This window comes from Lissotriton vulgaris, chromosome 8 (assembly GCF_964263255.1).
Source record: "Lissotriton vulgaris chromosome 8, aLisVul1.2, whole genome shotgun sequence".
NCBI classification, from domain to species: domain Eukaryota; kingdom Metazoa; phylum Chordata; class Amphibia; order Caudata; family Salamandridae; genus Lissotriton; species Lissotriton vulgaris.
The window spans coordinates 265,667,274-265,691,552 of record NC_141696.1 but is presented as its reverse complement, the minus strand read 5'-3'; the positions used below and the strand labels follow the sequence as shown (position 1 = coordinate 265,691,552).

The 24,279-nt window shown below is 40.2% G+C and overlaps 1 protein-coding gene and 1 long non-coding RNA gene across 3 annotated transcripts in view; one reads left to right on the top strand and one right to left on the bottom strand.

The window, feature by feature from the left end:
• Positions 1 to 24,279, top strand: part of NCAM2 (neural cell adhesion molecule 2) — a 1,306,184-nt gene that overhangs the window by 1,245,351 nt on the left and 36,554 nt on the right. For both annotated transcript variants that reach the window (XM_086934039.1, XM_086934038.1), the window contains 2 exons: positions 4,340 to 4,544; positions 9,775 to 9,891. In XM_086934039.1, the coding sequence (XP_086790165.1) occupies positions 4,340 to 4,544; positions 9,775 to 9,891 (322 nt within the window). The remainder of the gene's footprint in view (positions 1 to 4,339; positions 4,545 to 9,774; positions 9,892 to 24,279) is intronic.
• LOC147696955 (uncharacterized) overlaps positions 7,621 to 24,279 on the bottom strand; it is a 107,937-nt gene continuing 91,278 nt past the window's right edge. Inside the window, exon 5 of the long non-coding RNA XR_015299271.1 lies at positions 7,621 to 8,701. This is a non-coding gene — a long non-coding RNA (uncharacterized LOC147696955). The remainder of the gene's footprint in view (positions 8,702 to 24,279) is intronic.

Sequence of the window (24,279 nt, the reverse complement as noted above, 5' to 3'; positions counted from 1 at the left end):
TTTTATCTTTGGACTTAGTCTATGTTTGGTTTTCAAAATATTGCAGGGGGGAAGGACTGCAAGCCATAGTTATGTAGGTCTTCTCTAGGCAAAATACTTTTACAGCAAGGTTCAGATGAACACATTTGAGTTCAGATTTGGACAGACTTGCTTTTTTTGCCTGCCTTGGGTGCAAATTTCCCAGGGCAATTCTCACCACCTTTTCCCCGTCCTGTGGAAATCGGAAAAATGAATAAGTCCCACTTATTTTAACTTGCTGGGAAAGTTTATTCTGGTTAATATTGCAGCCCTCAGGTCCTCAGGTAAGGCTTCTAGGCATGAGGTCTGTTTGTAGGCAGGTCTCCTGCAGGGTCTAAGCCTCAGGGGTCAACTGAGACCTTGTAAACTTAGAAGTCCTTCTGCTTTTTCTGTTTCATTATGCTGTTTGTGTCCTTGAAGCAGCCAGACAGGCAGTCAACCACTGGACCTTAAAGAACAGTGCCAATCCCTCTGTGCTAGCGCAGATGGCAGAATCTGAGTTTGTGTTCTTGTAGGAGTGCCTTTGTCTTTGTTTGCAGTCTTCCCAGGTCCAGGAATTCTTTGAGGATGTGTTTGAGGTTGCGGTGGCAGGGACAGTCTTATCCTATCCACTACCCACTTAGTGGAGAATTTGTTCTACCCAATCTATCCACATTCTCTCCCTTCCTCTTTGCTTTACTGCAAAAATTCCCAGAAGCCCTGAATCAAAATGGCTAACCCATTCCTCCTTCAGAGAAGGTCCTGCCTCTCCCAAAACCACACCCCTATTCAGATGATGTCACTTTCCCCTGTCATGATCAAAACTGGCATTTTTCCCTGCTGGGTCTAGAGCCAGAAAGCATAGAAGGACTCTATGGCAGAATAGGAGCAGATCCAGTCAGCCGCTTTTCACATCTCCAATTTAAAAGAGGTAGTGTGAAGGCTATCCTTTATTCTGTCAACGTTTTCTGTCTCCTCCCCAATAGCTAACCTCGGCTAATTGGCTATTTGACACGAACACCCCTGTCTCGCTGGGCCCCGAGACCAAGCCACTGTCCTCTAACAAACAAGGTCATTAACTATAACCACACATGGGTATTCAGCTTTTTGAGGTGACATGGAGGATCTAATCCAGTTTTGATACAAGGCAGCATAAACTGCAAATTTATAAATTTACTTTTCCACTAAAGTTATCAAAAGTTTACTTTCGGCATGAAATTAGATTTTAAAACATAGAAACTAACTTTGAATCATTTGCTAGCATTTTAATCTGTGAAGATAATCAATTATGGCTAGGCTTGTTCATGTTGAGACTACACAGTAACAATACTTTTTGAACATTTAGCCACTCTCAGGGGATCCTATTATAAATACATATTGTGCCACTTGCTTTTGATATATTAAGAATACAGCCCTGTGGGTATAAAGCACACTTTAGGAGTGACATATTATTACATAAATGTAGGTTTCCCTGCACGGGAAATCACTTTTGCTTTCCCTGTGTCTATGCAGAGCATTTATGTTTCATCCCAGCTACAGCACAGTGGTGCTCCTGGAAGTCATACATTTTTGTGTAATATTTGGGCTGTGTAAATACAAATGCAGCACTCATGGACATTAACTAACTAACACTGGTGCAAACGCAGTGCCATCTACCATGTCCTTGCAGGAAACTTAAGTACACCAATTGATTAAACCAATTTTGAGAATACCATTTTTGGGTCAAAGAATATGCACTGTGGCACTGTGCACCAGTTTCACAGTGCAGAGAGTAATATTAGCGGTAAATATAGGGTTCAGAAAATGGCAAAAAGTCTGGGATACCCGTGCAGAAAAAGCAACTTTACATCAGTTGTTACATGACTCTTCATAATCAAAGTCCTTCCAGTAAGAGGAATCCTGTGCCAAGTCCAACCAGTCCTGCACAGTCTACTTCAATTTGCTGCCAACACTGTCTCAGAAGGTCTGGCTGAGTGCTAAAGTCAATGGGTCTAAAAATAGATTTATCTTGAAAAGAAGCATGTGTGATGTATGTAAACAGTGCTGTTTGGCCATCTTTCCTCCTTTCTTCCTGGTTATGTTGTGAGATCTTTTGAAAATAAATTCCCAAATGTTTTCTAGAAATACTGTCAAAAAGTGTGAGATAACATTGTCAATTATCAATAATTGTAATATTAAGAATTATTATTATTAATCTTACTACTAATATAATAATAACACTAACAACAACACAATAATAATGATAACAATACTAATAATAATATTAATAACAATAATAATAACACTAGTAATATTTTTTTTAAATTAAAGGAAAATAGCCTGGAAATTACTGAAAAGTAGTCACTTTGACAATGGGAATGACTTATCTTTATTTACTGATTACACAAGTTATGTAAGTGGCCCTATTTTGCTGATTTTCAAAAAGTAAAATATTAAAATGTAAACAGACCTCTGTAAATACAAATATTCTAACAGAAATATAAAATGCCCAAATTATTTAGAAACACAGTGAGTGTAGGAAATCAGATTGTTTTTAGGGAGCTCTTGAACCTAACTATGTTATGTAGACCCATGTCACAACAAAGGTAACAAAATCGGGGAAAGATGTAACACCTATTCATGCAGCGCAGTGCAGCAGCCACGGATGGTGCGCTGCACAGAAGGAAAACGTGAGAGGAGGAGAGCGCCATATTTACATAACTATGGCACTCTCCTCCCCTTTCCCTAGTGCTGGTGCTGAAATCAGCAGCTGTGGGCCACAGTGTGACAATTCTCATGTCTGCAGGACTTGAATGCCGAGAAATGCTCATTAGCAGTCCCTGGTTCTTAGTGCTACTAGAGTCTTGCAAACCAACAAAATCAGTGCTGTACTGGAACACACATCCAGCAAAGGTAGCTATGATTTTTATGACAATGCGTACAGAAGAGCTCAGCAGACCACTGGGTAGCTGGAAGCCTTACAAAACACTAATTTCAAGTCTCACTACATGAATCTTGGTGAATCCAGCTTTACTGGTTGGTAGAACACTGGATCCACTTTTACTAATTAACCCATCTGGTAAAACCCGCAAAGATTTGTAAAGACTGAAAGTGTCAACAGATAAGCCCTAAGAAAACACTTGTGGTGTTTGACCTCTAGGTTCTACAGGTGATATGTCTCTTCCAGGAAAGCAACTTAATAAAACTGATGAGGAGGGGCCAGACAAAATCATTAATATCTGTCCCCTAATATCTCCCCACATAGTTTTCTGTCATCCCATTATTATTACTTGGAGAAAATAGTGTGCCAACCATACACTAATACAAGGCATTGCTGACCATCATCAGAACACGCTGTAAATAGGTGCCATTTATAGAGGTGTCATGTGAGGCAGGCAGCAGTGTTTGCTCTGCAGTTCAGTGCCTATTTAGTTACAAAATAGGTTTCAGGGCCCTTGTCAGGATGACACTGCAGCTTGCGCCACACATTTCCCTCCGAGCGCTGTCAATGGCAGTACCAACACAACGACTAACCATCACACTCCTACACGTGTGACAAACAGACTATTCCACAATCCGAAAGTTATAAGAATGGCTTGGTAGGAACATTTTCGTTATTTTCAATGCATTATTAAACAACTGTTATGTGGTCAACTGTAAATTAGACAGACAGTACCACCATTAAGCAGACTGTCATAAGCACCATTGTTGACAATTAAGTGCCTGTGGCTAGCCCCGGAAACCACCGGCTCAAATTAAGCACTGCTGCAGTCCTTAGTATGGTGACAGAGACATGTGTTCATTTATTATCTACTTTTACTTCAAGGCACATGGATACGCCTCACATTACAGGCCCTGTGAAGAAGCAGAGAAACGTGATGATTTTGGTGGTTTTCGTTGGTATATGTTAGAGCAAATGTCACTCCAGATATGTGACAGATTTAGACACTTGCCACATTAAGCACATGGTCAGTTTCCATCTCCTATTGCATGACGTCTACTACATTGTCACCCTGTCACCAAGTATCAAAATCAGAAATACAAAATGGAAAAAACTAGTAAAAGCATTTGGATTTCTCAATTTTTTATCACACATGCATTTTGCACTCATTTATAAGAATCTTGTTTCAAATCCTAAAACATTTTCTATTGTCTGTACTTCGTTTTATCTGCGACTTGGAGAGACAACATATACTATTTAATTCAGCTATTGCACATAGGACTGAAAAACACAAATTCTTTTCCAAGTTGTATTTCAAGATTGAAACATTGACAGAATTTCACACATTAATTGTTCAAGATGTATTTTTTTCAGCAATTATTTTCTTGAATTATGCATCATAGCATGTTTTCTGTTTTCAAGATTCACTTTTCAGCGGCCTCGGGCTTGGTGCTGTCATTGGCCTTGGAGTGGCTGCCCTCCTCCTAGTCCTTGTAGTGACGGACGTCAGTTGCTTCTTTGTCAGACAATGCGGACTCCTGATGTGCATCACAAGGAAATTTTGTGGGAAGAAGAGTGGTTCCAGTGGGAAAAGTAAGGAGCTTGAAGAAGGAAAGGCTGCATACCTGTGAGTCTTCATTTTCTCATTCTAGTGTCCTCATTTTTTAATCAATGTATTATTTCCTTGCCTTACCATATGTATGCAGACCCGGCCCACTTTCCTTCATGTTCTCTGCTGGGAAAGCAATATTTCTTCTTAACAACCAGTGGATATGATTTGGAACCAAGATTGTCCATGTATTTGAATTTAAAAGTATTTATTAAGCACTCGTTTACCTAGCGGTTTCATGGCGCTGTGGGGGTGGAATCCTGAGTCAGGTAGCAAAACGATTTAGATAATAAAAGCCTGTGAGAACAAAAGAGTTTTCAGAGTGCTGCGAAACTCCAGATAAGATGGCATGGTTCTCATGGATAGAGGTAAAGAGTTCCAAAACAGCGGAGCAAGGACAGAGAATTTAGAACCTCCCATTCTGCTCTTCCTGAACCGGGGCACCACCAAGAGAGACAGAGAGGAGGAGCGCAGTTGTCTGCTGGGGATGTAGGGTTCGATTTTGGACTTAATAAAAATCGGAGCTGTTCCCGCAAGGGCCTGGAATGTAATGCAGCCCATCTTAAATGTATAGTTTATTTTATGATTAATATTTGTATAAAAAATACCTACAGTGTATAATTCTGCATATTGCTAATTATTGTGGTATTCCATGAAAATATAAGAGATTGCTTGAGGTTATGCACATTACAAATACTCATAGGTTAATGAAACATAATGTAGCATACCACAGAGTACCGTACTGTAACTTACAATAATGGAAAAGAACTGAATGGGATAATATCCATACCATGCCATACCTTACATTACCATAACATGGAATATCAACACTTACCATCCCTTACAGAAACATGCACAATAGAACAAACACATGCCATGGCAGGCTCTTCTGTGTCATCAATATCGCTGTGATGCTACTCTACTGTACCTATCATGTCATCACACTGTTGCATGCTATTCCATGCTTTTCTGAACCCTAACATAGCATAAAAGAAAATAACATGACATATGAACCTCTAAGATAACCAAGTGGACTAATGCATTTTTTGCAGAAATGTTTGTGTAACTTCATGATCAAGTTTGAATCATACTGGGACCATTCAGTGTTTTATACTTTTAAGATTATTAACAGTAGTACCACAGAGTTGGCTAATAGTAACAACTGTTTTGGCACAGCTGTATGACTTTGGTGATTAAGTGGTATATTAGCACCCATTATCACTATCGTCAGAGGTATGAAGCATGTTTACTGTCATAAACGGTCCAATTCACATAATTGGGCTGTTTTCAATTGCTGAAAGGCATTTTCATATGTACACACCACAAACTGTATCAAATTACCGAATCTCAATTCGGGTTTGCGATCCAACACTGATTTGGTTTTTGAAGGGGCCTATTTAGAGGATCCCTTCCAAATAATAAATCCTTATGGTATATAAAAATGATTTGTGACTGAAATTTGACAAAGCATTCATCTTTCACCACCTCCTCAAAGAAGGTTTAAGTCATTCGCAAACACGAAGGTGCCCAAGGACCTCTTCCCCTTTGTGAATGTTGACAAGAACATTTTCTAAGAATAGGAGGTGGTCCCAGGGAACACTGGCAACTCTTAAAAATGAAACTTGGACATTTCAATTATTTTTTCAATGCATCCTGTTTTCCTTTATGGAAAGCAGGATGCATTTAAAAAACTCCTTTATTTACAAGCATTCACCGACATTCTGTCTGCTGATGTCAGCAGGGCACTATCACTGGGATGACTGTGAATCCTTATTGGTCACAATTTGCAACCTACCTCATTAACATTCATGAGGCAGGTCAAATTGTGATGCATTAGGAATTGGTATTTTGCAAACTGACCTAGTAGTACATATAGGTTGGTTCATAGATTACCACACCGGTCAAAGATTTCGACCAGAATTTTGTGACTAGTTCTTAGTACACCTGGCCGTAAATGTCATATATAATAAAAAAAACACAAAGAAGAAGCACAATACAAAAACACAGGACATATAATGTCTAAGGTCGGTCCTTTTTAATATAAAACAATAACCAAATGAATGCAGTTGATTAAGTAAATGGTCATTTTCTACGATGAAACATCTCAGTTTGCAAATATCACACACTTGATTCTGCTGAAAAAAAATGAAGATCATATTTTCATTGTTCTAGTTCACATTCACTAGTCTCATAGATGGAATGTAAATGTCATATGTAATAACAAATCACGAAAAAGTCGCACAGGACATATGATGTCTAAGGTTGGCGCTTTTTAATATAAAACAATAACCAAATAAATGCAGTTGATTAAGTAAAGGGTTATTTTCTACTATGAAGCGTCTCAGTTTGAAAATATCACACACTTGATTCTACTGAAGAAAGATCATATTTTCATTGTCCTAGTTCACGTTCAATAGTCTCGTAGATGGGATGAGCAAGACTTAATTTAGGCACCCTGTGTGCATGACTATCCATCATACCCAAAATATCTAAGCCACGATAAAAATAAGAGATATCATTATTCTTTCAAAATATCCGTTTATTTTCAGTGGAGAAATGTTTCAGGCAATCTTCTAAACACTTTATGGCATCACTAGATTTATTAAACTAACCTCTATTTTGGCTAGTTTCAAAGCAGTGGCAAAAGCAAAATAAAAAATTACCATGAAATATGTAGACCAATTGGTAAAAGTTAGTTGACTTTAGTAGTATTGAGTGGTTGTTGGGGTGGTGTTGCTCATTAACAGATCATGTGCATGGTAACCCAATGAAGAGAGTAATTGTAGGAAACGATGTATGTTGAAAGTCCTTATTCCAAACACATATTTGGCGAAATGCCCATATTTCCATAATTTGCATTCAAATTTCCTGATAAAAATGAATTAGAAGTTTTCTTTTCAAATCTTTTCATATACTTTTCACTAAATGATCCTACAATACTGCATATAATAATAATAATAATAATAATAATCATAAAAATAATAATCGCTTTATTGCATGATTAATTAAAACCTTCGCAAACAGATAAAACATGTATTCACAGAAAGCAGCTTCATCATTAAATAATGCTAAAAGAGATTGCAGATGTGCAGTGATCCTATAAAATAGTGGAGGAATAAAAACAGATAGGTGAGGCAGTTCATCAAAACACTTGTTCTCGTAGTTAGTTGCACCCCATGATGGAAGGTTTATGGAAAATGTCAAGGTCCATGAACTGGGAGCAGGCCCAAGCTGACTGCTGACAGCTTGGGGGCCATGGCAGTAGGCGTGGATCTGGTCAAAGTTCTAATGGTCGGCGTTGTTGTGCTTGTCTCATAAACCAGATGACATGGCCTGAAGACCAGTAACTTGTGGTTCTTGCAGGCTTAGCTTTGTGTTTGATTCCCCCATAAACCGGACAAGGCTGCAAGCAAGGCGGATGTTACTGCCTTCAAAACAGGCCTTTACCGCTTCCCAGCATGATCGAACCTGACTTGCAATCAGGAGCTGCTTTAGAAACTGTCTCCTTTCCACTCCCAGGCCGTTGCAGATGCATAGTAGGTGTATTACATCTTCAGTTTGGTCTCCACATAATCTGCAGCAGTTTGAGGAGTCTTTCCGTTTCCACGGAGGGAGGTGGCACTTTGCTGGTAGAATTCCCAGCCTCAGATGTAGGAACCGCTCTTTTGTAATTCTTGAAAAACCTGATCCTAAGTATGATTGGGGCTTGGTTGACAGGTAGCTCTGTATTACAAACCAGCCGTGTATATGAATTTTCTAAGATTCATTATATAATGAAGATTTTCAAATGTCTTATAATGTCTACTTACAAAAAATGGTGCTTCTTGTTTTTTGAAATGATATTAAACCAACTATTTGTTGATTGTGGATCCTTGTTTTCATTCAACTATGTAGTGCCATTTCACGAGGATGAGAAGGTAAGTATAGTAGGATGTACTGCTTGAAGCAAATTCTGTAAGTTGATATATGTAAAAATGGTGAGAATTACCCTTTATCAACATGTTCTTCTCGAAAAGGAGGTTAAATTGCAGATCATGAGTTGAAAAAATACAACAAAGTGCTGTCTTTAGCTGTGAAGACTGTGATGAATATGTAGAACATCACTACTATTGCAATATCATGCCTGCTTCGCCAGATCAAGGAAGGAAATGTTTTAAAAGATGTTTGAAGGGGTCCTAAAAGTTAAACATAAAGAAGAAAAGATGAGAGTAGTAGAATCTGCTTTGAGTAGTGTTGTGTAAACAAAGAGATTACCATTGAAGAATGACATGAATCATTAAAACAATGACCATTTTTACCACGGAAAACTTTCAAACCAACTAATAAGTAAATTTATACACAGGTTTATCCTATTTTTAAACCGGCAAATCAAACACCAATATAATATTGATCAATAAAGGGGTCTTGAAGACATGTTATAAAAATGTTGCCTTAGTTCCAGTTCTTTACCCACTATATTAACGCCTTCCAATTTCTATCATATATCAAAAGGTTATTTCCATTTCCCTGCTGTGGTAGATTAATAAAGCGGTTGCACAATTGAGGGCATTCAACCGTTAACACTGATGAGTAGATCTGGTCTTAAAAGCTTTTCAAACTTTGTTCTGATTGGAGTGTTTTCCAGAATTCTGTTTCTCAATATTAATGAACATTAAAATGGTTTAAAGTTAAACTTTAACAGCAAACATTTTCACCAGTTGCCTGGTGTAGTCACTATATTAAGCAACAGCCATTCACTGGAGAGTATCTTATTAGAGAATCAATTCACACTGTAACCATACATCAAGTATCATATACTCATTACATCATTTAAACAAAATAGCATGTTGTGACTTCTTTCAGAAAAAAAATTAATTACCTGCTTAATTCAGTGCAGTGCCTGTGTATATGATAGTGCTTTATGCTCTTATGATCACACATTGAAGTGACACAGTTAGCGAGAAATATGTATGTCCTTGAATTATTCACTGTTGCTTAGTATAGTAATAGTGAAGACATCTCATATACAATGACCATATCAAGAAAATAACGTAGATGATGTGGTACAAAAAGAGCAGATGTAAAGAGAGGGCAAGAGAGACAAAAATGGAGAAGACTTTATTAAGATTTTTATCTCAATGCATTTGGATCCCTTGTAGTCCAAATGTGGGATACCCAATATAATAATGTACTCTTGTTGATAACACTTAACACCATTTCGTCATCTATATAATGTATTAATATAATTCACTTTATATTTGTATTACAGGAAGGACGGCTCAAAAGAGCCAATAGTGGAGATGAGGACGGAAGATGAAAGAATTACCAATCACGATGGAAGCCCAGTGAATGAGCCGAATGAAACAACTCCACTAACAGAGCCTGAGTAAGTATTATAGCTCTAACAATGTGTTAACTCTATTCCTATCAATTAATGGCTCATTAGATTCTCTTGGAATGCTACAACAGATGTTTTGAGCTTGGTTGGTAACACACAACAGGCAGAAGTCCTTATTAATATTTTATATTTATTCAGGGTATATCAAGACATCAAGACAGTGATTTTTTTTCGTGGCGATGTTTGCTAGAAAATGTTGCGGAAATAACTGAACTGCGATGAAAGGGATTTTGGGGGGTTTTGATTCACTTTATTTCTATTTGAGTGCTGCATAAATATGTTACAATTTGCCTCTAGATTACGTCTGACTGCGTTGCACCATACTACCTGAGGGTTATGCACAACTACATTTTGCGACTTTTGTGGTTCACCCTGACAAGGATTGTGTTTATTATTTGAGTGGGGCTTCCATCCCTCCCAACTAATAATCAAAATTCTTAAAATTATTGTTTAGTTTGTAATTTAAAAATAATAAACACATTTCAAAAACTACTATTCACCTATGGATACCACACTAACAAGGTACAGTACATCTGCACTAAAACCTAAAACATTATTAATTGACAACTTAATTATCATTTTACTTGTATTTATTTTGTATTCAAATAAATTAAATTAAGTTACATTACATATTAGTTTTCCCTCCCTTGAGCATTTATGGTGAATGCGTCAGAATCTTGGATGAAAGCTATGATTATCAACATATTATCATGTATAATAAAAACAGAATGCAAATATGAGAAAGGCATTTCTTTCGGCCTGATCACCCCCTTTTTTGTCTGATACTGAAGGTTGCTGACTCTGATTGTGTCCTTGACTCTGCTAACCAGCCCCAGGGGCTGGGCTCTGTTTTAAAGGTATAAGGAAGTTAGGTGTAATTGCAATTGGTTCAGACAACCTACCTCTAAGACCCTAGTATATTATTAGGGCAAGCAGGTTTAGAGTCCTTAGTGGTTTTAATGCACCTGAATGTGCCCTGCTGTGCTGTCTGTTGTCATTGCAGGCTGGTTTTAAAATAAAACTATGTTCAAATTCGGCTTTGGAATTAAAAGTACTTCCAAAATCTAAAACTACCTTTTGATTACTTACAAGCCACTCCTAAGGTCTGCCCTAGGTGCCCCAAGTGTAGGTTGCCTTGTAATTAAAAGCAGGATATTATAAAATCTGTGTTATTTACCCTAGTGAATGAAAACTGCTAATTTAATTTTCCCCATTGTAGGGTTGGAGCTCCATGGACTAACTTTAGATGGCTTTGTTAACTTTACTCAGTCTAACTTTTGACAGAACAATAATTCAAAGTATAAATATAATAGTTCACATTAATTCAACAACTTGCCACGGTCAGATTAGTTATAACTATTGCAGGAAAGTAGTTTTAGAACTTTCTTTCCCGAAGTTACCTAAAGCAGCCCTGTAGCAGCCTCTTGTGGTTGGTCAACCTTTGACATGCTGAGGCAAGCTTCTTGTCATTAGGTGTGAAGTGCCCTTGGTTAAAACAATGCAACCATCTGGTTGCCAGGACAGGAAGGGGCTGGGTGGCCAAACTAGTCTTTGAAGGTAGAAGCACAGCTAGCGCACACAGTATGCCCAATCCCAATTTAGACCAGGAGGGGCGCTGGAAGGAGAGTGTAGGGAAATGTTAGCCGCACCTGTGGGCTGCATCGGATAGGCCTGAACTTCCAGGAGAGATTTTTCCCATTTTGATTTGGACTGAGATGTGTATTCTGGGAAACAAATATCCCACACTTCTAAGAAAATGGTCATCACGGAGGGTGGCAACTTGAGCCCAATTGGTTGGGGGTGCTGCCCTCTTTTCCACCAGAATCTGGAATAAATATGGGAGAGCTGCACAGCACCTCATATCCCTGCTTGGAAACATCTGTCAAAGAAGGACTGACCTGCTGGACCTTTGGACTGCACAAAGAAGGGACTGCACTCATAAGGACTGCACCTGCTGCACTCTCAAGGCTTCAGAAAAGAGGACTTTCCCTGTCTTAAAGGATCAAAGAGAGGACTCCTTGAGCAGGAACAGGAAGGAAAATACTCAAACAAGGCCCTGCATCATCTCCAACAAGAACAAGCCCAGCTGAACAGCTTCACCTGGACTTTACTGATATGACCAGGTGTATTGTGAGAACTGTAGTCCCAAAGCCCCAAGTGGCAATTCAGAGCCTCTGGACCACCGCTGGCTGGTGTTGTGGACCCTCAGAAGTCCTCAATGAACCTTTCAGAAAAAGTTCTGAAAGTTTAGGAACTTTTTGAGAACTTTTTCTAAAAAGCTTAATAAAAAGACGATCTTTGACAACAAGAGTCAAGCAGGCAATGTTAAAACGCGACTCGGCTTGACTGTGCAGGTTTGCCCTGCTGAAATATTTAGAGCTCTTCGATGTCAACGATGAAGATAAGACCTGCAGGATACACAAGCAACGTTGCAAGAAAAGCTACAAAGAAGTTAAAACTTGACCAGGCCATACCGCTCATCATAGTGACCCAACATGAGACATCTGGTCGCGCTTGACCCTGAAAAAGGCAAAGTTTGAGGCTGACCGTAATGGAGCCCTGGTCGGATACACCAAGCAGGATTTAACCTTAGCACACCTTTGTGCACATAAACAAGGGTGCCTGCGTGGGCGCCTGGCAGCTAATTGTGTATCAGCGCAGTGGGTGCAAAGGGATCCATCATATCCTTGTAGATATTACGCCTCCGTGTGCTTTGAAATTGCCAAAGCATGGCGCAGCCAAAGGGCTTGCGGTGCCATGCTGGGCACTTTCTTGTACACTAGGTCCTAGGGTTTTATAGGCAAGTTGAGTGTGTGAATCAGGAACAAGTACATTTAACAATGTTTAAAGTGAGAGCGCAGGCACTCTACCTCTGGTTACCAGAGTTCTAGAACCAGCAAAATCAGGGTCCAGCAAAAGGTGGAAAACGTTGAACTTTGAAACTACATCCATAGAACAATGGATTTATCTGCGTTAATACTGCTCAAATTTGCCACATAGTGATGGCCTCATGAACATTTCATAAGGTAAGCTTTGGAACTCCTCTGACAGAGAGAATTAAAAAGAACATTGAGGCATATTTACAAGCCCCTATCGCTACAGGAACATCACTTTTAAAGCGTTTCTGTGGCGATTTGGGCTTCACCTTATTTACAAGGCAGTGTCAAGCCTACAGTTTGTTGGCAGGAGCAAAGAATGATCCAAGTAATACTACGGGTTCCTTGTTACAGTGATATTCAGTAAATTGTTGGCCAACTAATATTAGAATGTGGAATGTGGAAAGAAAGATTTTACAAGTACGTTAAGATCATACAATTGTGCTTTTCAGTGTGCAAGATCATCTGACTTTTTAAATTTGACTTGGAAAAATAATGTAGAAAAAATGTTGCATCGCTACCTGAAGCTGAATGTATTCCAATTTATTTTAAGAATGATGTTTTCATACCTGTAATTAATTATTTCCCAATTAGTAGATTGCAGCACACATAAGAGACTCTGGGGCATATTATCAAGGACAGGCGATACATTATCGCCGCTTTTATCGGCAGGAAACTGCCGATAAAGCGGCGATAATGACTTTGATAATATGCTCTATGAATTCCAATCGAAGCCCATGTTAGATGTGTTCACATTAACATGGGCTTCGATTGGAATTCATAGAGCATATTATCAAGGCCATTATCGCCGCTTTATCTGCAGTTTCCTGCCGATAAAAGCGGCGATAATGTATCGCCTGTCCTTGATAATATGCCCCTTTATTCTGAAACGTTGAGCATTCAAAATAAACCTATGTTTAAAATCAGAGACGTATATGTGCAAAGTCCATAAGCCTGCTCCACAGAATAAGAATTTCTAGCATTTTACTTCTTTTGAGGAAGCATATTACTGCAGAAACCCCATAAGTATGGCATAGCACAGGGGTATAGCATGGGGGGGGGGGCATCTGCTTTCACTGTGGCAAGCACAGCAATTATAGTTTATCACCAGCACCCCCGCTCTTCCACAGAGCAATGGGGCGGAAAAGCAGAGGCCACTCCGGATGGCAAAGTGCCTAGCTACACCACTAACGTAAATCCTTGTTTCATTTTGGTCTTGAGAAAAGGATAGGCAGGAAAAATGACACGCAGGCTGATTTCGAAACATTCTTAAGCAGTCTGCATGAAGTTTCGCTCCTGGAAAATGACACAAACGTACTTCATATGCAAGATTATTTGATGTGATGAGGTTGGGTAAAAATGGACCACCCAGAGGTTTCTGCACACATTTGTAACCAACGAAAGTCCTGGTTTAGTGCTAGCCTCACTAACTACATAGACTGAATCAATAGTGACAAGGTAGAAGGCATCTTGAGTTGAACTCCAGTTTTGGATAAACAATATCCAGCAGTCTTGAATAAGGTAGTCTCTATGAGTTAGTGGGCCTGGGAATAATGGAAGGGTTTCTTTTGAGTGTATTCTAATATCTAGCCCCTTCTGCCTTTAAGGCTTTTCTTTGCAGATTAAACAGGAAGATATCCATTTAGAGAGGTAAATTGTTTTCTTAAATTCCAAAAAACACCAAAACATATTTAAAACATACCCAGGTGGATATTCATCATAGAATGTGCGTGAACAAATCCAATGGAGGAGTGCACCTGGGTATCTATGACTTGTGTAGATTTACTGTTGCGGAATAAACATGCAAATGTATGAATATTAAAATAGATTATAAATCTACACAGTCAATTTTCTGTTTCAAATTTTGTATTAATGGGGGCTACATTTTCAGTGAAGGATACATGTTTTGAATTAAAGGTGGAGAAAGAGAGTGATTGGGGGAAAGAGCCTGGAAGATAAAAATCATGCAATGCTGTATGCTGAGAAAGTGGTCCAATGCAAGTGAACCAAGCTGAACATTTATAAGTTATACTAGAACTATTTTAATGTATGCCGATTTAAAGATGTATGCAGAACACGATGTATAGTATTGCATTTGAAAACAATTATACAGACCCATTTGCCATGCTGTAAAGGGTAGCTATGCAAAAAACAGTATAAAAGGTTGGGCCCAATTCACAAGGGTAAACTGAGATGAAAGTCTAACTTTATGACTTTCGGTATTCACAATGGGCATTTACAATAGTAAAGATAGACTTTTGCCTCAGTTTTGGTCTCAGTTAAACTTAAGACCAAAACTTAAGTTTAACTTAGATGAAAATTTAACTTTGCTACTCATGAATGCCTTTTTGTGAATACTGAAAGTCATAAAGTTAAACTTTCATCGCAATATACCGTAGCAAATCAGGCCCTATGTTTGGAAATATAAGGACAGCAACATCCTTTTTCATTTGCACTTAACATCCATTGATTGAGCCATGTCGATCCATTCAAATGTATGACACCACATACCTATTAAGTAGGAATTGTTTACCAAATGGGACCGCTGTGCAAAGGAAGTGCTAGAATTGTAGCTTAGGGTTTGTGCATTTTTTTACAACCTGCCACCTCTTCTGTACTACAGGAAGGATATATGCCTATCCTTTCAAATCTTTTTCACTCTATATATGCCCATTGATGGTGTAAAACACACCTAAAGAAAATTGTGAGGACAGCTGGCAAACTTCACATTATATTTTCCATTACGAATGTGTGCATATGGAATTGAGGAGCGTTTTGTTACGTGTAGAAATACATTGATGAATACAACTTTTGAGTACTGCATGAGCAATGGTGCACTTATGCCAGGATGCAGGCAGGGGTGCTTGTAGATTTTCTTGCATATATGCTATTAGCTTCAGCCTCACGTACAGTAAGAGACAATGAGAAAGAGAGAATAGTCTTGTGTCTAGCTCTGTAAAAGAGGGATATATCTTCCAGGTCCTGAACCTTCTCTGGGGCCACCCTAGTTGCAGTTTTTGCATATGGATGGAGAGTCAGACTATCTGCAACCTTACTCTTGTAAGTTCACGGTATTAGTTTGGTCATGCTCAAAATGATCCTCAATTCCATATGTACACAGTCAGATTGTAAAATATATTTTGTGTTTGTCCTCACAATTTTCTGTGTTTTTCACCAAAAATGTCAGAGTTATCATTACTGGTTATATGTATAGTGAAAAATAAATCCAAGTGCATTTTCAAATTTTGGCCTTGATTTAGAGTTCGGCAGACGGGTTACTCAATCACAAATGTGACGGGTATCCCGTCCGCCGAATTACAAGTGTTGTAGGATATAATGGACTTGTAATACAGCGGACAGGTTATTCTCCAATTTTTCAAATCGGCACTTTGTCTCTGATTTAAAGTACACTCACATTGGAATGTCTAATGTGCAATGCCTTTACATCTCATTAAGATTCATAAACAAGCAGCAATTTGATTTTAATGAAACTGAGATGCGATTGGGACAGGGAGTATTGCTCTTAATGACCCTGTTGGTAAGATTAATTTGCCTACTTTAACAATTCAATTAGTAGTGAAAACATAATACTGAATATTTCAAAAGTTTATATTAATGAACTACAACTAATAACCTATGCAAATTTTCCAACATTTTTATGCATTGTATTACACATGCATTTTCCACAGGTTAGAATAAAGCATTTAATCAATCCAGTGTTTTGTTTATAAGCAGTCATCATGACTGCTGGCTCTTAAATACGAAATCTCTAAAATATCACAAAAAATGTACAATTGAAGTCTAATATGTTTCTGATAAAAGCCTATAAACAAACGCTGCAAACATTCCATGAAGGTATGCTCATTGTCTGCAATGTGTCTATGAAAAGGATTTTAATTTTCAAGAAATTCTCTTTCCTTTAAACTTTTTCTACTAAACAATTTGAAGTCCAAAGCTCCCTGAGGAGTAAGATCGAAAGGGCATTGTGAGACACTGCTGCTTCCTGAACAGGAGTGAAACCACATGCCCCTTCAGTAACACTGGCAATCAATCATACATTGTACTTCATCACCTTTACTTACTCAGCTGTCCACAGACATATATTCGAAAGTATGTAATAAGTGATGATATGAGATTCATGCACAACCTCTTCCTGTGCTAAATGCGCTCCGGAGCTAAACGTAATGAATAGAATTATTAAGGATAAATATAACACAAATCAATGTTGTTGGGCAGCGCATGCATTAATACACCTAATGGAAACATTGATTCCAACATTATGACCTTGTCAAGTAAAACAATTGGTATGTACTCACCATGCTCTCATTCACATACTGATTGCCGTCCTAGTTACTGAAGTCAACATACCTTGGTTCACTAAAGCAGACGCTTTTTGCTTACGTTAAAATGTGTGAATTGTTGACGTTTGGAACATCTATATATATTTTGTAGATGTTTAAATTGTTTAAGATAAGGTTTTCTAGCCTTATAGCTCACTGCCAAGGGCTCTATCAGTTGTTAAAGTCATAGCCCCAATCCCACTTAAAGCTATAATGTCCTAAATTAAAAAAGGAGAAAGAGAAAGACAAACATGTGAATGTTGGAGCAGAATGCTTATACCAGTCATTATAAGCCCTGAGCTGCTTCATTGTCGTTAATGGAGCTGCCAAAACTCCAATGTTCTCATATAGCCTTTTATCCCCTCTGTAGTCGGCAATACCATCCATTAAAGGTCCGCTCCAGCATTAAAGGTCCTTGACAAAGACAAGGGCCTTTAACAGGGGAGCAGGACTTTAAAGGCCAGTATAGCCCGCTACATTGGCTATAAGGTTATTAGGACATCCCCCCCCCATGAAGGCAGAATGTCTAAATTAAAAAAAACAAAGGCCTACGGGAGACTGAGGGGGTTGAAACCCCCTCCTGTGGCTCCAAAGCCTTTTGTTCACAGGCAGCTGTTTCTCTGTGTGTGTTCAACTGAGGTAATTGAAATTTTTATGGTCAGGTATGTCCCCTAACGTGTACCCCAACGTCTCCATGTACGAGTTTAAAGTGCATGTAACTTCCCTCCGCAACCGAATCTGATGACGCAAATACATTTGCGTCCAACGTTAACATGTCCTCTATCAGATCCACCATGAATGGATTGGTAATTCAGTTCCTAACCATGCCTTGCCAACGTCTTTACATGGTGCACTTTCACGTTTTTCCTGGCTCTGCCGAGCTAGGCCCTGATTTCTGCCTTCGAACCACTTCTGTCTCTGTCTCTGAAAGCTGCAGCCTGGAAATGCATCCCTGACCTCTGCCTTACTTCCTGCCAAGCGAAGCGGTGCCTGGCTCGGCCTGGCCTGCCTGCCAAAACAGTATTTTGCCTTCCAGTTATCAGCGTAGCCAGTTCAGCCTCCTCGAAAACACATTCCAGTCTAGTGAAATAGGTAAACATATCCTCGGCTGCAGAGCAAAGGGCCAAGCCTTCCTGTCTCCTTCATGTAATTCATTGCTCCCGTTACCATGGTAGGCCCATGGCCCCGTGCATTGCACCTAGACACATATGCGTTTAGTATAGAATAGCCTCTGCCCGAGAGACCTTTTACTTCAGATTAACATTCCCCCAAACACAAGATATCAGACATGTTATAGGAACAGGTCGATCTGACATGCCCGACTTTTGTCTCCCCTACTTGTGCTAAAGTCAAGCCCTCAGTTTTCTCCAGATACACGTCAATCACACGTCATACCAGTTGCGCGCGCACCCAGGTTATAGGTTTCAGCTGACTCTGCAGAATCCTCTATGCATCCACCCACTTATGACACGTTTCTGTGACGTTTCCAGCACACACCTCCGTGCACGCCTTTGTACACTCCTTTTTGCTACGCACATGTGTTCTTATCATATTCTTTTCACTTGTCACGCCTACTGTATTCATTGCTATTGCACAGTTTTACTATATATGTCATGTACTGTTAATAAATCGTTGACATCTTTTTGCCATCATTGCATATACCCCCGAACCCTTGTATTGATGGAATTGATTTCCATGGCTCGAGCCATCCCGAATTAAAGCCCGTATGACTCAGACACCCCGGACTCTGCTTCTCATTTGATTGAGCTATTCTTTTACTTGTCAGTAATTATACGGAAAAATAGTATACGGTAAATTATATTTACCACATAATTTGGAGCCCGAATAGGGACCCCTACCCCACCCCACGCGCCGGCGATGCGTCGCAGGCCTTGCCCCCTGCCACAGCCGTGACGGACTCCTATGCGCATCTGCAGGTTTTCCTGTATCTCCCTCAGGCCTACGGAGGTGACGGAGACTGCGATCGACATCCAGACGAGGCGGTGAGGAGTGCGGAGGATCCCGACCAGAGCCCAGCCGAGAGAACAGTGTCTGAGGTGTCCAGAGGCCCACCTGTCCGAAGCGTCGAGGCGCATGCGTAGTGCGCAGCAGCAGTGACGTCGTAGCAGTCCAGTCCAGTCGAGTTTCCGAGACCTTCCGTTCCGTGCTTCCCGGTGAGTACCGTTGCTGGGGACGCATCAAGACGGGTGCATTAATTTGTATCCGGTCAAGACGGGTTTGGGTACACAGATCCGGTCTGCACTGTTTTAGCAGTGTATCTGTACTGTTTAGCAGTGCATCTAGTAATTCAGTTATTCAGCGATTCAGTTTTGTTTTCGTTATAGAACTCGTTAATAGTCAGTATCTTTTCGAAATGTTTCAATGTGTTTAATGTCGTGGTATGAGTGATTGTTTGCATTTCTTTACTGTGTTAATTGTGTTCACATCCAGAGTAAGGTAGCGATGCCTTTGTTTTCGAAATTACGTCAGATAGGAACTAGGAAAGGGATACTCGAAGAAGCAGTTCCCATCCCACCTAGGGACACTCCAGGACATTTTATGTACCATAAGCATGGCTTAGATGCCATACTGTACTTAGATTTATGGGTGGACTATACGAAAGACTTGGCAGAGAATCAGAGATGGCCCTTTACAGGGACATGGGATGCCGAGTGCATCATGAGAGTAGAAGAAGCGTTATGGAAAAAGAAATCCAGACAATCACAGAAAGATGCCATAGAATTGTGGCGCAAAGAATCGCATAGATGGACAGAGAAAGCACTCAGAAAAACAGAAAAGAGTAGAGATGATTCCGAAAAAGCTAAAGAAAAAGAACTACTAGAAGAAGGACAGTGAGTCAGAATGGAACAACATGAAAGAAAGAGTAATGCTCTTATAACAGGACTGTATCCAGTTCTGGCCGAGGGCCTGCCCAAGGCGACCCCGGAAATACCAAATGATCTGCCACCTCCATTGGTTCTGACTAAAGTACGTCATAAAAAGACCGCAGCAGATATTTTCCTTTCAGCCTATTTAGATGATATAGCTCCCGCATATACCAATGTACCTCGACAACCCGTCAATAATAATCTGCCACAGCATCTTCCTGCTGATCAAGCCACGACCCCTCCACGCCATCAACTTCCTGCACCTGTTGTCACTTCCCCTACTGGTCCCCCTACTCTTGGTCCTAATAATCCTTTTGGTACAGATACGACTCAGAGACAGTCGTCCCCGATAAATATACCTCCCCCGCACCCAATGACATCAAGTCATGCTCACGGTTCTGCCTCAGGAGGTGCTTCAGGAGGTCCCTATCACACTCCGCCACAATTACACCGAGTGACAATGAGAGAATTAGCAATGTCGCGTACACCTAAAGCAAGCCCAGCCGAAAAACTTAAAGAGTACCTTACAGATTGTAGGTATGATCCAGTACCTGGCAAGACAGGACCCATGATGTTAGCCTCATTACGTCTACGCCGTGTTACAGAATATCTGCTGTTATTACCAGAAATGCCAGTACATCTAGACAACATATCTCATTTTATTAGAACAGGAGAGAGGCCAGGTTGTGTTCGTGAAGCCATGGCACATCAGAAAGTTGAGACACAAAGTATGATATTGCGATTTCTGGTTAATTGTTTGATAAGGGAACAAGACCAGCTAGGCTTTTCGCAAGAAGAGATGGAGGGATTGTCGAAGTGGAGTCAGAATATAGCAGATTGTAAGCATGATAAAGAGAAATGTATAGAGGCCATGACTAGAAAGATCCGTAAAGAAATAGTAGCAATACATGCCAGACGGGAGGCTGAAAGGCCTCCCGAGTCAGACGATAAAGACACCTCAGAGGAGGAGGAAGAAACAGAGAATCCAACAGCAACTCAAGAAACGATGGCATACGTAGGGAGGGCGAAACTCCCTAAACAGTATTCTCTTGATAGACCTTTCGACAGACCCATTCGTCTGGAGAACAAGAAACGTTACCTTTCCCCGATACCAGAGCAATGTTCCCTTGAACATATTTTCCAAGTTACTGATAAAATCCTGAAAGAAGGAGTAGGTTATCATGAACTCAATACCTTACGCGATCAGGAACTAGCCCGGTCTGCAGTCCAATGGGCCGGGGATGACAGTATATATAAAGATGATTTAGTAGTGCAAACGTTTTTAAGTCTTACTCCAGAAGAACAGCGACAAGTGGGTATATACATGACCCAAAACCTTATTGTACAGTATGAAAACCAACAATCTGATCCAGGTCCGTTGTATAATCTATTGCAAGACTTACTCCTGAATAGATGGAGAGGCCTAGGTACTGATTTGATTAATGTAATTCTCGAACAACGCCATAAATACAGAACGTTCTTGACTCCACGTTTTGTACCTGTTCCACCTCCAGTAAGCAATCCTTTTCACCTAGATAGACAGAATCCTTTACGAGAAGTACATCCCATCCGTAAACCAGATGATACACTTGAACGCGTATTTGTATATACGCCCATAACTAAAATGGAATTATTAGAAATGAAGAAAATAGTGCCCAGTCATGATAAAGATCCAGCAGGGTTTCACCATGAAATAAAAGACATGTTACTCATGGGAGATTACACATATCCTGACATTATGAAAATACTAAAAGTGTTATTGCCTGCCGGTATTTACGAGAAACTCAAAGAAAAAGAATGGGAGGTGGGAGATAAAAAGATTAATTGGACTCAATTGGAAGACAAAGAAAAGGGTCGGACCCCAGGTTTAGGTCTTGGGGATAAGACCAAAGCATTACCGGGATTATTAGTACAGGTTTTGCCAAGACTGTTGACAACTAAAAAGGAGGACTGGGATGCAATCTCAGCCTGCAAACAGAAACACGATGAAGACACTAGTGATTTTTATTCTAGATTCGAGAAATGTTTTATTATAAACAGTGGCCTGAAAACAAGTAGCGAGTCTTACCCACACCTATTTGTGACTAAATTAGTCGAGAATTCCTTACCCCAGGTTAAGAACCGTGTACTGAAAGTCGAGAGCACATGGCAAGCAAATACGCCATCCCAAATGTTACAAATGTTACAGTACCACCAGAACAGAATTAGGGAGGAACATGATCACGAACAGAGACGTATGAAAGACACAAAAATGAAAATGCTAGTTGCTCAGTCAGTTCCAGCTGATGGTCAGAAAAAGGGTACGACACAGTCCAATAATTCGGCAGCTCCCGTTAAAGGGACATGCAACTATTGTAAACAGCCAGGTCACTATGTAAACGATTGTACAGTTCTGAAACACAATATAGCCACAGGTAAAACTAAAGAGAGACCACGTCCACCTAGACAGGATCAAGTCCAACAACATATTCCGCAGAACGTGCAGCCTATGCATGTTCCACAACAGACCGTAGCGGTACCACAGCCCCAGCCCATTGCCGCGACACAGCATGTCACACAGCAGATGTACCAGTATGCACAATCTGATTACCCCGATTATCAGCAGTACACATGAAACAGCCTAGAGAGGGAGGTTGGCTTGCCTCTTATTGAGGTTTCTGTAGATCAAGAGGGTCCTTATGTACATAGTCAGGTATTAGGAAAGGATAGAAAGTTTTTGATTGACACAGGGGCAAGCAGAACTACCATTAGTCATGACGAGGTTCTAGGGGCACCCCTCTCAGGCTCACAGAATGTTTCCCTTGGATTTTCAGGAAAGCCTATTGTTAACGAAGTATCGAAACCTGTTCCCCTTGCAGTTGGTCCATTATCCCGTACTACAGATTTATTGCTTACGAAATCATGTCCAGAAAACTTGCTTGGTATCAAGACTCTGAAAGCTCTAGGAGCTGTAATTTGTTGTTCTCCGGAAGGAGTAAGGCTGTTCCTTCGTGATTTTAAGGGTCATTATGTTTTGAGAGATTTCGATCCCAGGTTGCAGAATGTTCCTGCACATTTATGGGCACAAGGCCCCACTGATGTAGGTTGTATGCACATTACACCATACCGTGTTACACTCAAGCCAGGAGTTGTACTGCCCCGAATCCGACAATACAAGTTACCACCTGATGCTGTAGTGGCTTTACTGAAAATAATTGACGAGCTCATTGCACAAGGAGTGGTTGTAGAAACCGACTCCAATGTTTGTAATTCCCCTATCATTCCAATTCTTAAACGCACTGATTCGAATGCACCCCCAGTCTACCGATTAGTGATAGATTTGCGAGAATTAAATAAATGCATTGTGCCACAGTATCCTGTGGTCCCAGACATCTCTTCATTATTGACAGCTATTGATTCAGAGGCGACGTTCTTTACTGTAATCGATCTCAAGAACGCCTTCTTTAGTGTCCCCATTGATCCGGAAAGACAATATCTTTTCGGATTCTGTTTAAATGGCCGTAGCTTCAAATTTGCACGCGCCCCTCAAGGATTCACAGAAAGCCCCAGCATCTATAGCCAAGCATTGAAAAGACAACTTGACAGTATTCACATGCCTCCTAACACTGCCCTACTCCAATACGTCGATGATCTACTGATCACCGCCCGAAGTGAACCAGAATGTGAACAAGCATCACTGACAGTTTTGTATTTCCTGGCGGACAAGGGACACAAGGTGTCTCCTTCGAAGTTACAATTCTGTGCCCAGCGAGTGGTGTACCTTGGGCACTCGCTGTCCAAGGAGGGGAGACAGTTGACACCTGATCGTATCCAGTTAATTGCACATCTTCCACAACCCAAGACACAGAAAGAAGTACGAGCCTTTATTGGACTCACTTCCTATTGCAGACAATGGATTCCCCAATACGCATTTCTAGCTAAACCACTTATACAGTTGACAACACAAGAGGCAGCGTCTTCATCTGTCCTCACATGGACTCAGGAATATACACAAGCTTTTGATGAATTAAAGAAAGCCTTATGTCAAGCACCTGTTTTAGCGACACCATGTTACAGCAAACCTTTTACACTTTTTGTCACAGAACGCGATGGCACAGCGCTATCGGTTCTCACACAGGTTCAAGCAGACAAACACAGACTGTGTGCTTATTTTTCGAGCACATTGGATCCAGTAGCCCAGGCCTTGCCTGCGTGCTTGAAATCAGTTGCAGCAACAGCTCTAGCAATTAGACAAAGTGATTCCATTGTATTGGGACATCAGTTGACAGTACA